Raw genomic sequence first — 17,390 nt, 5'->3', positions numbered from 1 at the left:
TGTGCTTAGTGCATCTAGGACTCCTTTTACTAAAGTGCGTTAGCATTTTTAGCGCATGCAGGATTTTAGCTTACGCTAAACCCGCGCTACGCTTCTAGAACTAACGCCAGCTCAATGCTGGCGTTAAGGTCTAGTGGGCATAGCAATTCAGCACGCGCTATTCCGCACATTAAAGCCCTAACGCACCTTTGTAAAAGGAGCCCCCAGTTTTGAAAAAACAAGAGACATTTTGTAGTTTAGAAAATGGCATGTTTGGTACTGGATTTTTGTGTGTATTCTGCAAAACATCTAAACTTAAAGTGAGACATCATATTGAAAATGGTCTTATAATATGTAGTACTTTCTACAAGATCTATGGACATACATTTAATTGTTTAATAAGATATTTATTCTGAAAGACCACAATATAATAAATATATAAAGTTAACCACCAGGGAGGTATTTTTTATTATTATTAATTCTGTGTATAAATGAGATACTATTCAAAATACAAAAAATGCAGCTTACTAGTTAGTGTATTAGAAATTGTGGACTGTGCCTGGCAGTGAAATAGTTAATGCTGCAATACTGGCATGCACATTATACTGTGCTGTAAAAAAACCATGCAGTAATTTGTGAAATAAGAGCATCATTTAATTACAAATTCATCGCTTCTGTCAATTTTCTTTCTTCAGGGATACCATTTACCTGTGAACAAGTACAAGATTTGACATTATTTCTTTTACTGTGGATTCACAGTATAAACATAGGTATAAAACAACTCATTCACAAAAGTATGACTATACGTTAGCATCAGCACACTGCAGTAGAAGAGGTCATGGAGCAAGTAGACTGAGCTAAGAAACCTGGAGATCTTAGTTTGATTCTGCTTTCCATCATTCATTATATAAGGGATAAAGTTACTGTTGAGCAAACCTGGCAAAATGCTCAGGGCCGCCTAATGATAGGGGCCACCTGCAGCTAAACCCTCCTTTCCATACCTCCCCGCCCCCCATGCTCAGCTATTTACCTTCCCACTGGGTCCTCCACAGCTACAGTTCTAAAGTCTGAGACAGTGCTAAAGACTGCCTCTCTAGTTGACAGGACCTATCCTCTGCTGCATCCCGTCATGTTGATGGAACTTCCTGTGGGTGGGATGCAGGAGAGGAATGGTCCTGCTGGCCAGAGAGGTAGCCTTTAAAACCATCTCTGATGCTGTAGCTGTGAAGGACTCAGCAGGCAGGTAAGTAACTGAGCATTGGGGGGGGGGAGGGATGCCAGACCATGAGTGCTGGACCGGAAGGGGATGCCCAATCTCACTCCTCGCTACACGATATAATTTTAATAATACAAGGCAAACCTATAATTTTATTAAACTTAAAACAAAGCACCATAAATTCATTCTTATGTCATTCTATTGTGTTGATTTGTAAACCATCTTGGAAAATTTTCATTGGGAAAGCACGTTAGAAATATTGTTAAAGAAACAAGTGGGGATAGCATGCAGGCTCATGGAATTCATTTCAGCCCCCCTGCATGTAAATGGATCTGTGTATGTATTACTCCTGGTGGAATTCTACACAAAAAAATTCAAAATTCTGCAAGTTTGACATTTTAACAATATTTTTTGCTAATTATTATCCAGAATTTCAGTATTTTCAATAAATGATACTAGAGAAAACAGAGCATCTAAGTTTTTCTCGCTTAGAGACTTTCTTCTAGCAGCCCCCTTTGTAAACGCCTAGCTTAGTGACGTTTGTTTGAGTGTAGTGATTGTTCTAAATTATGCTCGCAAACCAAGGTTTTACTGTACTTCACTTTGTGTTTATGCTGTTGAAAAACATTTCTAAAAGTTGATATATTTCAATAAAATCTTTTTTCTATTTTTGTGTTATCTGAACAGTTTATTTTCCTATTCACTTAGGTCCAAGAGTCCCTTTTCTGCTTTTCTTTTTGGGGTTTTGCCTGTTCATTTTACATTTGGTCCCTATCTGTCCTGTCCAGCATCTGTCCCTCATCTTTATCCTGAGCTTCTCCCCTGTGTTCCCTTCCATTCCCCTCCATCCATCATCCCTCTGTCAGAATCACCCCTTTTCAAGCAATGTCCCTGTCTCAATGCTCTCTCCCCATCAAGCATTCTTAAGAACATAAAAATTGCCATTCTGGGACAGACCGAAGGTCTATCAAGCACAGTATCCTGTTTCCAACAGTGGCCACCCACCCAGTAGCCTGCTATTACCCCTCTGGAACTTCCAACCCACCCCCCCCCCCCCCCACACACACACACACACACACCAACCACTGAAACTACCCCTCCTGACCCCATCACACCTAGAGATCTCCCACTGGCACACCCCCAGACCCCCCTGTACCTTTCCTGAAGAAAGTCTGCTTACACCCCCTGGCCAGCAGGCCCACCACTGCAAAATGGCAAGCCTTCCCCTTTCCGATGTTTTCTGGGATGCACTGGGGAGGAGTTGAACGTCCCGCCAATTTGGGGTGGGGTTAGGGGGCAGGAAGAAGTGGGCATCCCTCAACAGTTCTTCAGGAGGGAGTGGGCATCCCTCTTGACTGGCTCTTCAGGAGGGGTTCGGGGACAGGAGGGTGTGGGTATCCCTCCTGCTGGGGTACTTCAGGGGTTTTTGGGAAGTTCTGGGGGGTTGTCCAGCAGGAGAGATTGGGTATTGTGGCAGGGGGATTCCCTTGCTGCGATCAGCTCAGCAGCTGTGTCTATTTGAAATGTATTTCAGGCATTTGTCACGGCCCTAGGGAGATGCCTAGGGCCGCTTAAGCTCACCCAAGGCCAGTTCCAGGTAAAGCGACACCCACACCCAGCCTTGGGCGAGCTCAAATGTCCTGACGTGTCTCCCTCAACTGCAACAAACGTCTACAATGTAGGTGGCCTGCCCCTGGTTTTTTTTTTCAAAAACGTGCATCCTGATTGGCTACCGCTGCCTACAATTGGGATGCCCATTTATAGAATCTGCCCTAAAATATACAAATGTAACCCGTACTTCCTTACTAGGCAAAATCCCAGGAACTAAAATTTCAAAGAAGTAGCTGAGGAACTCACTGGGATTTTACCAAAGGAGAAATAGAGTTGCACTTTAAAAATTTCCTTCACCATATACGTATTTTTTAGTAACTGGGTACAATTAAAATGAAAAATTTTAACTTTAGCTTTAAATCAGTAAAATAGTTTAATGAACATATACTGTAAACAACAGTACCTCTACGAATATGCATTCAACAATATAATATAAGCCTCACAATTAGCACAGTTTCAGCTCAGAAAAAGTTCCTGGTCTTTTGAATAGAATTCTTCAAGCACAGAAATCGATCAGATAAGTTATTTCTATTCATTTTTGTTAATGAATATATACTGTTTCAATACTGTCTAATGTCTCTAAGAACTGATTCTTTGTGTGTAATTTTTTTCTTACAGGTTCCCCGCCAGATGATTTCACATAACAGGTAAGTACCTTTTATTTTTTTCTTCCTCTTCTTTTTGCTTACGTGGGCTAGTGTTTGATTGAAGTTCCAGATGATAGCTACTACTCTGTCTTGCAATTAATCATTAAGGAAAAACCCTAAGGGGCTCATAATAAAAAAAAAAACAACCGTCAAAAAGTGGCCTAAATGGATACTTGGACGATCAAAAAGCCTGATCGTCCAAGTACCCATAATCAAAGCTGGTTTTAGACGTATCTAAACCCAGCTTAGGCCTTTCCCCTGCCTCTAAACGCACAGAGAGAAAAGAGGTGTTTTTAGAGGAGGGGAAAGGGCAGGAGGTGGGCCGACCTAGACCTAGGCGTGCAGCAGGTATAACCAAAACTTTAGGCAGGTTGCCTAGTCGGCACCTATACATTTTGACTTAGACTAAGTTAAAACAGGTATAAGTGCCGAAAAGGGGCCGCTGAGCTGATCGTGGCTGCTGCGATCAGCTCAGCGGCCCCAGCAACCTGCCTACCCCCTACAGCAATGATCGCGGCAGGAGTGATGGCTCATCTCCCCTGCCATGATCCATCCTTCCACCCCCCCTCCACCCCGACAACAATCAGGGCAGGAGGGAACCCAAGCCCTCCTGCCCCGCGGCACCCCCGAACCCCCGATGAAGATTGGGGCAAGAGGGAGCCCAAGCCCTCTTGCCCCGCGGCACCCCGACCTCCCCAACATTATCGGGGCAGGAGGGAGCCCAAGCCCTCCTGCCCCGTTTCATCCCCAAACTCCCTAACCGGATCGGGCAAGAGGGAGTCCAAGCCCTCCTGCCCTCGACGCAAGGGCCCCCCCGAACCCCTGCGACTCCCTCCTGCCGATCCCCCACCTCCACCCCCCCTCCCCGTACCTTCAAAAACATTGGTCGGATGGATGGGTGCCAAGCCCGTCCGTCCAACAGGCCAGCCATCCGTTGAATGGCTGGTCTTAGGACCTGATTGGCCCAAGCGGCTCAAATCCCGCCCACAGGTGGGGCCTGAGACGCCTGGGCCAACTGGAATAGGCCCAGTAGCTGATTCTAAAGGTGACACAAAGATTCTTAAAGCTACAGGCATAGGTTAATCTCCCCTCAAATAGCTTTGAACATTTTTCTTTCTATTTTTCTCTGGTTACATAAATTAAAAACAGAGAGAGCTAAATCATCATCACTTCTTCCTAGCCAAGCTCTGATTTTAATTACAGTGTTCATCAACGACCTGGCGGAAGAGTAGAGCCTTAAGTTCCTTTTTAAATAGACTCATACTCTATTTCTCTCAGTCTCAGAGGCAGTGAGTTCCGAAGCTGTGGAGCTTGGGGAAGCTAAGCCTCCTGTGCCAAAACGGGGACTTTCCCCATATTGCTTCTCTCTGTGCTCACCCCCCAAGCTTCCCACCCAGTGGCATAGCCAGACAGCCAATTTTGGGCAGGCCTGAGTCCAAAGTGCGTGGGCACAAATTTTTCTGTGTAGTAGCCTCTTTCCCTCCCTTCCCAGCCCATGCAGCCTTTCCCTTTCCCTTTCCTATCCTATCCTTTCCACCGCCATCAGCCTGTACAGCTTCTCTGTTTCCTTCCCTTTCCACCCCCCCCCCAGCCCATGCATTTCTTCTGATGTGTTTTTCTCCAGGTGATTGGCAGCCAGAAAAATTCCTCTGACACAACACGCAAATGCGTCAGAGGGCAGGCTTCCAGGTTAGCCGACAACAGCATATAGCAGTGTCCCGCAAACTTTTCTGGCTGGCGGCACACTAAATGCAGTGCCCCTGCTGGAACACACCCGGAAGTCGATGCGATGATATCACGTGCATGCGCGGAGGCCCATCTTGCTGTGACCCTGCTGTTACAGGGATCCAGGAGGTGCAGGGAGAAGAGGAGAGATGCCGGCCAGGAGGAGAGTCGTCCACGCAAGCTGATTTCCTACAGGACATGCCTCTCGCTGCAAGAGGCACGTCCTGTAGGCACGTCCAGTTATTGCCTGTACCATAAAGGTTTCAACTCACTGTTCTGTGTAGCCCCACCCTATACTTTACTATAGCCCTGCCCACTTTAGCCTCCCCAAACAGCTGAGGCACTGAGCACCTATGAATACAAAGGAACTTCCAATAGCATTTGATTGCTCAATCTCAGTGTATGAGGCAGTTGATAAATATGCAATTTTGATGCAATAATGACTGAGACTTGTTTTGTCACAACTTTAAAAACCGTGTACAGAAATCATTTGGCAACCAATGCAAATGGTTCAGGGCAGTTGCAAGGGATAGTTTTTTGCAGAGTGGTTAAGCAGTTGCAGGGGGTAGTTTTAGGACATAGGGCGGTTTGTGGGATGGTGTGGCAGACTTGTGGGGGGAGGGGGGAGTTTGGTAAAGAATTCTACCTTTTAAACTGTCTTGCCCTGTTTTCTAATGACTACATTTCACTCTAAGCTTCTATACTACAAAACCTGAAATTCTTTTCCATATTTTTTGGAGCTCATCTCTCTGAAACCCCTATTCCTATTTGGCCCATTTTCAAACTCTTTTTAACTTTTATTATTTAAACCACATCAAGTTCATCCCATTCTGTTAATTTTTCTATGATAGAGAAGCTGGAACTCCTCCCACAGAATGTGTGTGTGTGTGGGGGGGGTGCTGGGCTTATATCTCTGGAATCCCAGTCTAATCTGGTCCATTTTTGAATGTATGTCTTTTTACTGGTTTTTCCCTCATGTCAAGTTTCAACCCATTTTGTTCATTTTTCAGAGAGTTATTTTGCATACCACCATTCCAAGTGACAAAGTAGAAGCAAATTTTAAAGAGCAAAAACAGCTATTACCAGATACACACCAAGAAAAGAACATAAGAACATAAGCAGTGCCTCCGCCGGGTCAGACCATAGGTCCATCCTGCCCAGCAGTCCGCTCCCGCGGCGGCCCAAACAGGTCACGACCTGTCCAAATCACCAGAAGGGGCCCCCATGCCACCTTGGTTTCCTATTGAGTCCTATCTTCCCATCAAAGTCCTAGCCCTCCGGTCTTGCACATGCACGACCTGGTCGGGTTTCTATACTTATTTTCTGGTTAGCTTTCTCAGTATCCCACGATCCCTTTATCCCTCAGGAATCCGTCCAGTCTCTGTTTGAATCCTTGTACCGTACTCTGCCCAATCACGTCCTCCGGTAGCGCATTCCAAGTGTCCACGACCCTTTGGGTGAAAAAAAAATTCCTTGCATTCGTTTTGAACCTATCTCCCTTCAGTTTCTCCGAATGCCCCCTCGTACCTGTTGTCCCCTTCAGCCTGAAGAATCTGTCCCTATCCACCCTCTCTATGCCCCTCATGATCTTGAAAGATGTATGCAAATAAATTAATGGGAATCACCTTCTTTAGTTACTTTTCTATGAAGAGAAATTCATAAAACATTTTTACATACCCACCTAGGCAAAAATGCACTCTGCAATCAGGTAAAAGTAGATGGATTAGTTGGTGGAGGGTTTTCAGGAAACATTTTCAGTGCAGTTCGTTTTCATAGAACAGCAGAATACATTTTTGTATGGGTGACCCAAGCTCTGCCTCAATCCTGCCCCTCGCTCTGCTCAAACCATGACACCAGCTTCCTTCTCCCAGGCCCATTATTAGATTCCTTCCTCAAACCCCATCCCCATTTGCTGTGTTATCTCTGAGCCCCCTTCTCCCTAACCTAGTTATCAGCCCCCTTCTACCCCTTGTTCCAGGTTGACCCCTTTTTCCACCCCCTATGATCTGCTAACATGAGCCCCCTTTTCCCATCGCCAGCTCCTTTCCCCCAGCCTTAGCCCCTACATAAGATCTATCATCCAAGCCCCAGCCCTTCTCCCACATTTCACTTCCCATCCCTAATATAGACCCATCACCCCTCTTCCATGGTCTAGTATCCCTCTATCTCTGCTTCCACTATTTTCCCCTCTATCCCCTCCGATAGTCTAGTATTTCTTCCTTTCTCCATTCCTTTCCTCCATTGTCCAGTTTCTTCACCTCTCTCTCCCCCTCCCTGTGCTCTGGGCATCTAACCCTTCCCCTCTTCCACAGTCCTCTAAAACCTTGGTCCCCCATTGCAGCTCTTTCAGCACATCCAAGACAGTGCTAGCAACAAAAGGACCAGCTGCAGGAAGTGTGCATCATAGGGCATAGGGGGTAGAGCCTGCAGAGCATTATTTTCACTCTCCTTCATATTATGTTAGTTTTAAAACTTGCTTTCTCTCTTATTTATTGTAAACCATTCAGATAGGAATAATAGGAGCTGTATCAAATTTTTAATAAACTATAAACAGTTGCAAAGCGCCTGCTGCCACTTAAGTAGTCCTGTTGTTGCTAGCAATGTCACAGCTACAGTGGAGAGGCTGTAAAGGGGCCTGAGGTTTGAGAGGAGTGCAGAACAAGGGCAGATGCCTGGACCTTGTGTGTAGGAGAGAGGCCCTCGTTCCAATTCCTGTGACTATAGTGTACACTTCTCCTTCCGTATTCGCGGGGGATACGTTTCAGCTATAGCCGCGAATATGGAAAAACTGCGAATATGAAATGTATTTGTTAATCGCGGTTTTTTGTAAAAAAAAATAGTGGTTTTGTTAATAAAACCGCGAATAACATAAAATTCATATTCGCGGTTTATGGAAGGGACTGCAGTACAACTAAATACGATGTGAACCAGCGATTTTCAGGGTTAAAGTTTATGAACTTCGATTTTGTAGGAGAAATCATGGAAGCTGAGTGAATATTGTTAAAAGTTTAACTTTTTTTACATTACAGCAAAAGGAAAGGAACATTAATCATGATGTAATTTTGGAGGGCGGAGTCACCCGACAAAAAAATCGCGATTATGTGAAACCGCGAGTGCAGAAACCGCGAATACGGAGGGAGAAGTGTAATTTCAGCCATCCTTTACAGGTAAAAGAAGGGGGAAGCTAGTGGGAAAATTCTGGTGAGGCCTCCCCTCCAAATCCAACAACTATGAATTTCTAGATCAATCACCCATTTGGCCCTTTTTCAGATACCAAGTGATTCATTAATTTTGCTTATGCTGGAGTCATAGAACAAGTAATCATGAGTGATTTTTTTTTTCCTGTCTTTTTGGACAAGAAATCATGCACCATAGACGCTGGCTAACACTAATATGGAAGTGTAGCCTAGTGGTTAGAGCAGTGTCCCGCAAACTTTTCTACCTGGCGGCACACTAAATGCAGTACCCCGGCCGGAAAGCACCCAGAAGTCGATGCAATGATGTCACATGCACGGGCAAGCAAAGAAAATCCACCTCATTCTCACTCTCTTCCTCTTCTTTTTCCCTCCAACAGGATAACTCTTCAACAACCCCACAACTCACTCTCAGAAACAGATTTCAGATTTTACAAGATGGAAACACCGAGGAAATAACAGAAGGGGCTCAGGAGAATACCCAGCACAAAACCTCATATCCAGGGCTCACAGATCATCCCCCCCGGAAGGAACGAAGAGTGGTGGTCATTGGAGACTCCATGCTAAGGGGCACCGAGGGACCAATCTGCAGGCCCAATTTGCAGTCAAGAGAGGTCTGCTGTCTCCCCGGAGCCAGGATCCGGGATGTCACCACCAGCCTAGACAAGCTTATAAAGCCCACTGATCATTTTCCAATGTTTCTCATCCATGTAGGCACAAACGACACTGCCAGGAGTACCACGGAGACCATTCCCAACGACTTTGGAGTACTGGGTAAGAAGCTGAAGCAGATAGGAGCACAGGTGGTGTTCTCATCGATCCTCCCAGTAAGAAACAAAGGCAGAGCTAGAGAAGAGCTGATCCAACGGACTAACGACTGGCTCCGCAAATGGTGCAAAGAAATGAACTTTGGATTCCTAGACCACGGTGAGACACTCCAGGGACTACAGGGACCAGACGGACTCCACCTAACCAGGAGAGGTAAGAATGTATTCGGATATCGCCTGGCCCACCTACTCCGCAGGGCTTTAAACTAGGTATGTTGGGGGAGGGTACATACTTATATCCCAGAGCAGTAAGAAACCACCCTGAGGAAGCGAGTCACACCCACACTTCTAAGTCAAAGGTAAGTATTCACGATAATTTAAAGGGAATTAGCAATAAAAATTTAGGAATCTCTCTAACCCAAAAGGTAATCTCTTCACAAATATGGAGGGCTATGTACGTCAATGCACACAGCTTGGGCAATAAAATTCTAGAATTAGAGACTGAGATAATAAACGCTGACCTAGACGTGGTAGCAATATCAGAAACCTGGTTCACGGACTCGCATGGGTGGGATATGGTTATACCAGGCTATAACCTACTACGTCGCGACAGAGAGGGCAAGTTAGGGGGAGGGGTAGCACTATACACTAAGGATAACATCAAAACTACCAGAATCACAGATATTAGATACACTGGGGAATCCCTCTGGGTGAATCTGGCCAGAGGAAATGAAAAATGCCTATACCTTGGGGTATTATACAGACCTCCAAGACAACAGGAAGACAAAGACATAGAACTAATCGAAGACATAGAGAACATCACTCTACGGGGAGACACAGTGCTGTTAGGAGACTTCAATATGCCCGATGCAGATTGGAACACACTCTCCGCGACTACATGTGGCAGCAAAAGAATTTTGAACTCCATAAAGGGTGCACAACTCAAGCAAATGGTACTGGAGCCCACCAGGGACCAGACGATACTAGACCTGGTACTCACCAACGGAGACAGCGTCACGGATGTCTCAGTTGGAGATCAACTGGCCTCCAGTGACCATAATATGGTATGGCTTAACCTCAAGAAAGGTTTCTCAAGGTCAAACACAGCAACGAGGGTTCTCAACTTTAGAGGCACAGACTTCGACCGCATGGGAAGTTTTGTCCATCAGGAGTTACAAAAACAAGCACAACCTAACAATGTGGAGGATATGTGGTTGACTCTGAAGTCCACCCTACATGAAGCAACAAACCGCCACATAAGAACAGTAAGTAAGCGCAGGAGGAACAAAAGACCCCAATGGTTCAGTGCAGAAATTTCGGACCTCGTTAAAAAGAAAAAAGAAGCATTTATCACCTACAAACATCTAGGAAAACAAGAGGCGGAAAAAGACTATCTGGACAGGTCAAAAGCTGTCAAAATAGCAGTCAGGGAGGCCAAACTCAGAATGGAAGAAGATCTAGCACGGAATATTAAGAAAGGGGATAAATCCTTCTTCAGCTATATTAGTCACAGGAAAAGGAACAAAGATGGGATAGAACGCCTGAAGAAATCAGACGGTAATCTTGTAGAATCAGATTCTGCCAAGGCAGAATTACTAAACGAATACTTCTGCTCAGTCTTCACCCGTGAAGCGCCGGGAGCTGGTCCACAGATTCAAATGGGAGACAGCCATAAGGACATATTTCATGACTTCGAGTTTACGCCCAGTAGCGTCTACTACGAACTATCAAGACTCAAAGTAAACAAAGCCATGGGACCGGACAACCTACATCCCAGAGTGCTCAGGGAATTGAGAGAAGTCCTGGCAGAACCACTATCTGTTCTTTTCAATCTTTCCCTACGCACAGGAAGAGTCCCCTTGGACTGGAAAACCGCCAACGTTATCCCACTCCACAAAAAGGGCTGCAGGACAGAGAAGGCAAACTACAGACCGGTGAGTCTCACGTCTATAGTGTGCAAGCTCATGGAAACACTGATCAAACAAAATATTGACACAATCCTAGACGAGGAAAACCTACGTGATCCCCACCAGCACGGATTCACCCAGGGCAGATCCTGCCAATCTAACCTAATCAGCTTTTTTGACTGGGTTACTAGACAACTTGATGCCGGAGAGTCACTGGATGTAGTATATTTAGACTTCAGTAAAGCTTTTGATAGCGTCCCACACCGAAGGTTATTGAACAAGCTGAAGTCGATAGGATTAGGGGACACTCTAACTACATGGATTGAGGATTGGCTGAGTGGTAGACTTCAGAGGGTGGTGGTAAATGGTACCCCATCCAAAACGTCAGGCGTGATTAGTGAAGTGCCGCAGGGGTCGGTCTTGGGCCCGATTCTATTCAACTTATTCATAAGAGATATGACCCAAGTCCTTAGAGGAAGGGTATCACTGTTCGCTGACGACGCCAAACTTTGCAACATAGTAGGTAAAAACACTTTGCCTGATAATATGACGCAGGATCTACTGCTGCTAGAACGGTGGTCAGCAACATGGCAGCTAGGCTTCAATGCTAAAAAGTGCAAGGTAATGCACCTGGGAAAGAGAAACCCGCACAGAACTTACATACTAAATGGTGAGACCTTGGCCAAGACCACGACGGAACGTGATCTAGGGGTGATCATTAGTAAGGACATGAAGGTTGCTAATCAAGTGGAGAAGGCTTCCTCCAAGGCAAGGCAAGTGATGGGTTGTATCCGTAGAGGTTTTGTCAGCAGGAGACCTGAAGTAGTGATGCCGCTGTACAGGTCCATGGTGAGGCCTCATCTGGAATACTGTGTTCAATTCTGGAGACCACACTACCGGAAAGATGTGCTGAGAATCGAGTCGGTTCAACGTATGGCCACTAGGATGGTCTTGGGGCTCAGGGATCTCACGTATGAAGAAAGACTGAATAAACTACGGCTGTACTCACTTGAGGAACGAAGAGAGAGGGGAGACATGATTGAAACATTTAAGTATATCACGGGCCGTATCGAGTCAGAAGAAGATATCTTCTACCTCAAGGGATCCTCGACCACCAGGGGGCATCCGTTAAAAATCAGGGGAGGGAAGTTCCATAGCGACTACAGAAAATACTTCTTCACTGAAAGAGTAGTGGATCATTGGAACAAACTCCCACTGCAGGTGATTGAGGCCAAGAGCGTGTCAGATTTTAAGAGACAATGGGATGTTCACATGGGATCTCTAAGGGAGTAAAATCAGAGGGGCGGGAATTTGGAATGGGCAGACTTGGTGGGCTATAGCCCTTTTCTGCCGTCTTTTCTATGTTTCTATGTTTCTATGCATGCATGATATCATCACGTTGACACCCACGCCTGCGCAGAGGGCCTGTCTTGCCGTGACCCCGCCGTCACAGGGATCCGGGAGGTGCAGGGAGAAGAGGAGAGATGCCAGCCAGGAGGAAAGTCATCCACACTGGCTGGTTTCCTACAGGACTTGCCTCTCGCCAACGGGAGGCACGTCCTGTAGGCAGGCAGCCAGCGTGAATGACTCTCCTTGCCATTGTGTCGTGGCACGTCAGAAATCTCAGGAGGCACACTGGTGTGCCGCAGCACACAGTTTGCGATACACTGAGTTAGAGGAATGGGCTAAGCCAAAGGGAAGCCACAATTGAAATCCCCTTTATGCTCTGCCTCTGGATCAAACATAATTTATTTAAAAATATTTATATCCTGCAAATTACACAAGTCTAAGCAGTATTACGAAAAAAAGAAACCAAAACCCCAAACACTCAAATACGAATAAGCAGGTGCAAAAAAACAATATAATAAATTAAATAATTTTAAAAAACAAGACTACAGTCAACTGTGGCAGATTGCCAAAATATGAAAGGGAGCTTTTTATTAAAATTGTCCAAGCAACTGCAGTTGGAATTTATTGCTAGCGGATTATGAAAGCACTATAATGTCGCTGATGAAGAAACTGAAACGGGGCACTTCATTGGACAGCGTGTATGTAACGAGAGTTACAAGCAGATACATTGTAATATTATGGACAATTGTTTTTTTTTTAAATTATTTTGAATAAGTTTGAGGACATTTTGAAACACTATATAGTACACTTATCGCAGTGTGTAGAAACACTAACCTTCAGAAGAAAGAGGAACAGGTGTGCTTTACTGTCCATGCATTGCCACCATGCCGCCCCCCCCCCCCTCCCCAACATACTCATTTTTTTACAGATCTATGAAAGCTGAACATGCGCGGGAGGAGAGAGACCGTCACAGCAGCAGCATGTGGACAGTGCCACTGGCTGCAGCAAACAGGAGAATGGTCTGTTCTGGTTGCCAGAGTACTTCTTCCAGCCGGTGTGGCTGGCTCAGGTATTTATTTGTTGGGGATCACTAGGGCAGAAACCACGGGAGAGAGGATTGTGCACCCACCCACTTTGGACTGAGGCCCACCCAAAATGTGTCTAGCTACGCCCCTGGAACAGAGGGAAGTTGAAGCTGGTCTACCCTCCTTATCAGGGGAAGAATTTTGAAGCTGGAGATAGTGGAGCTGGTGAATGCTGAGGTCCTGAGAGAGAGAGAAATGAGATAGAGGCCAAGACTTGGTTGCTGCTTGACCTGCCTAATCTGGGGAACATAGTAGCACAAAATAGTGAAAAAGTGGAGAGAAGTACAATTAGGGCACAGAGTCTATTTGCCTATCAAAAAGTGAGAGAAGAGAGAAGCACACGGCTTAACCAGTACCCATTAATTAAAGTATAATTGTGAAGGACTAATAGAAAAAAGCAGCTACTCACCCTATGGGAATCTAAAAGCACATTGACAAAAAGGTGTGAAAGATATATGATCTGCCTGCCTCGGCGCTAAGATATGGCTAGATCTGAGAGAAGAATCCTGGTCTCAATCAGCCAGTCCTCCAAACTCTTGAGATCTTTGGGCTGCCAGTAAGACCAAAGTCAAATTGATCCTCAACTCCCATGGAACCGCGCATGTGAAGGGGGGAGCCAGCACCCTAAAGAGGCTCGCTCAATCCCCTGCAGATGCCTTAACAGCCTGCGCTCCAGCCCCTGCGATTCAGTAGGCAAGCTAAGCTACTAGGGATAAGCCCCGAGCTCCACAGTTTTCTGCAGGCTGGCCAAACAGGTCCCCAAGGGATTAATCTGACAGCTGCAGATCCAAGTCTGCTTCTTCTCCACACAAGCAGAGCTTTCCCTTGCACTGGAGAGCTCCGGTGCACCGATAACTGCAAAAAACCACAAAAAATACCAAAAATAATAAATATACAGAGCAGATCAGAAAGACACCTTCCAGCTCAAGTGCTGAAGGAAAAACTGAAGGGGGTAGCAGAATCCTCTGGAGAAGGAGGAGTTGAATACCTGGAATGGATTCTAAACTAAACTAAACCTTAGGCTTATATACTGCATCTTCTCTATAACAGTAGAGCTCAGCACGGTTTACAAGGAATTAGAAAGGAGAACAGATACAATATGGTTTTGGAATAGTATGGAGAGGAATGGAATTTACAACTTTGAAAATAGCCAAGTTTTCAGATGTTTTTGAAATGGTTGGATAGAGCCCAGATCGTGCAGTTGAATAGGAAAATTATTCCACAGCTCAGTAATTTTGAAAAGTAGAGACTTCCCTAATTTGCCAATGTAGGTAACGCCTTTCCACGTAGGAAAGGACAATTTTAATTTTTGAGTAGATCTAGTAATGTCAGATCTTACAGAATTCCAAGACAGGGGAATTAAAGGAGGAAGGATGCCATGCAAGATCTTAAATGTTAAACAGGCACATTTAAAATAAACCCTGGAAATTATTGGAAGCCAATGAAGTTTTTGCAGGAGCGGAGAGATGTGATCATGGACTCTACTGTCCAAAATGACACACTTATTGCACTAGAACAGTGGTTCTTAAACTTATCCTGGGGGACCCCCAGCCAGTTAAGTTTAAGATATCCCTAATGAATATGCCAGCTGGGTGAGATTGTGTAGAGATCAACTGCATTGCCAGGATTTCATCTAGTTTGGCTATGTCTGTTAAACTTCAGTTACATCTTGAATACAGCAAGTGACACTGGGACTTTGAAAAATCTGGTTTTGATCGTATGAATGGAGCAGTGGTTGAAACAATTTAATCCATTCCAAGTTTTCCAGTTCAGTGGGAATGTATCCCATTGAATTTTTATGAGGAGTTGTTATGTGATTGATATTGTTCAGAAATAGGGAGTGGTTCTCTTGGATGTTATTTAAAGTTGGATGTTATTTATAAAAGTGATTGGTTGATAATAAAGCAATTGTTTAAATTATACAGTAGACTTTCTATATGCATTTTGTAAGTTTTAATGAATATGCATGAGGCAAATTTGCGTATAATAGAGGTGACAGGCGTGCAAATCTGCCTCATGCATATTCATTAGGGATATCTTGAAAACCCAACTGGCTGGAGGTTTATAGTACAGGTTTAAGAACCACTGTACTAGAATAGAGATTGCAGTTCTGAGAGATCCTTTTTGGTTGAGATAAAGATGTCATTCGTTAAAATGTGAATCCATCAAGTCACTGGGTTTGAACTAACATTAGAACTTTTCATATACAAGGTATTCAAGATTTCAAACAGTGATATGTTCTCAATTTCTTATCAAGGAGCTCTTTTTAGTTCTGTTCTGGAACCCAATGCCAGACCTTTTCACAATTCGTTTTTTCAAGGGGATTACCAGAAGCCTCTCTAGCACATCATTGGTTTGAGGCTCTGAGTATCATATATACTCGAATATAAACCAAGATTTTGGGCCAAAAAATGGTCCAAAAATGGTGGTCTCAGTTTATATTCGAGTCATTGCCCCCCCACCCACCTCCCGGACTTGTTGCAGGCCTCCACCGAGTCAGCCGTATGGCCTAGTAGGGTGGGCTGAAATAGGAGGGATTCTTCCTGTCTCCTGTGCAGGTCGACTGCCAATTTTTTTTACCTCCCTCCCAACATAACTTTTTGAATCCCTGGTGGTCCAGCAGTGTACCAGGGATAAGTGAGTTTTCCTCACTCCTGTCCGGCTCTGAGCAGTTTGCTAAATGGCTGCTGAAAATCATTGACAGTCGGTAGCAGAAATATGTCTTGATGCTTTAACTTTGGCCCTGAAGCAGCGGATAAAAAATTAATCCTGTGAAATGCTAGCCTGCATTGGCATGGTTCAGAACAAATACTGATTAAGATAAGTAAATAGCTATCAATCTTTTTCAAATTAAAGGAGAAGTGCATTTCTAGTAACTTTTGAAAAGAACTGAATGACACTCTAGAACAGTGGTTCCCAACCCTGTCCTGGAGGAACACCAGGCCAATTGGGTTTTCAGGCTAGCCCTAATGAATATGCATGAAGCAAATTTGCATGCCTATCACTTCCATCATATGCAAATCTCTCTCATGCATATTCATTAGGGCTAGCCTGAAAACCCGATTGGCCTGGTGTTCTTCCAGGACAGGGTTGGGAATCACTGCTCTAGAATACAAATTAAGTAATAAAACTATTTAAAGAACTATTTAAAGAAAAATCAAAATATTTTTTAAAAATCAAAAATATGAAATAGTTATTCCGGAACTTGAGAGTGCAGATGGATGTGTGATTGAGGAGCTCCACGCATCCAGGATGTAATTGAAAAATTTATTGAAGAAATTTCATTCTTGGTGTTGGTGTTATCAGCTTATTAGTTTCCTTACTAATGGCTGCTGTGAAACAGGCAAGCCTACTAGTGGTTTAAAGTCAAAGAGAAAGAAGCAGGAACAGCTGACATCTTCAAAGGTTAAACTGCCTGAATCAGAAAATGATGAAAGACTGGAGGAATTAAGACAAATTAACTTATTGCTTCAGGGAAATTCTCAAAAATTAACTGAACTAAGAGAAGAAGTATATAATTAATTCCAAAGCTGCTCCCGATTACAAAAAACATCCCCTGGAGATAGAAAGAGCTCACCGGATCCCAAGCAGGAGAAGGTCAGCACAAACATATCCTAGACCTTTAATTTTCAAAGTGTTAAGATTTCAACATGCACTGGAGATAATCAGACTATCAAAAGACAAGAAGGATCTGAAATATAATGAAAAAATAATAATTTTTGTCCCCGATTTTGCAAAGAAGACTGCTGGTGTTAGAAAGGAGTTTTTAGCCTTTTTAGCTCAGACAGATCGGGGCACAATTTGGTCTCCTATACCCAGCGATTATGAGAGTAACTCATACTAATAAGACTTTACAGTATGATGATCCGGTACAGTTAAAGCAATATATTAATATGTAGGTAGAGCCGA

General features: G+C 44.4%; 1 protein-coding gene across 2 annotated transcripts in view; it reads right to left on the bottom strand.

The window, feature by feature from the left end:
- Nucleotides 1-407: 407 nt before the first annotated feature.
- SGCE (sarcoglycan epsilon) overlaps nucleotides 408-17,390 on the bottom strand; it is a 101,031-nt gene continuing 84,048 nt past the window's right edge. For both annotated transcript variants that reach the window (XM_033931102.1, XM_033931101.1), the window contains one exon: nucleotides 408-687. In XM_033931102.1, the coding sequence (XP_033786993.1) occupies nucleotides 684-687 (4 nt within the window). In that variant the 3' untranslated portion in view covers nucleotides 408-683. The remainder of the gene's footprint in view (nucleotides 688-17,390) is intronic.

The sequence above is a fragment of the Geotrypetes seraphini genome, chromosome 2 (assembly GCF_902459505.1).
Source record: "Geotrypetes seraphini chromosome 2, aGeoSer1.1, whole genome shotgun sequence".
NCBI lineage: Eukaryota > Metazoa > Chordata > Amphibia > Gymnophiona > Dermophiidae > Geotrypetes > Geotrypetes seraphini.
The sequence above is the reverse complement of the archived record's forward strand: the minus strand, read 5'-3'. Positions and strand labels throughout refer to the sequence as shown.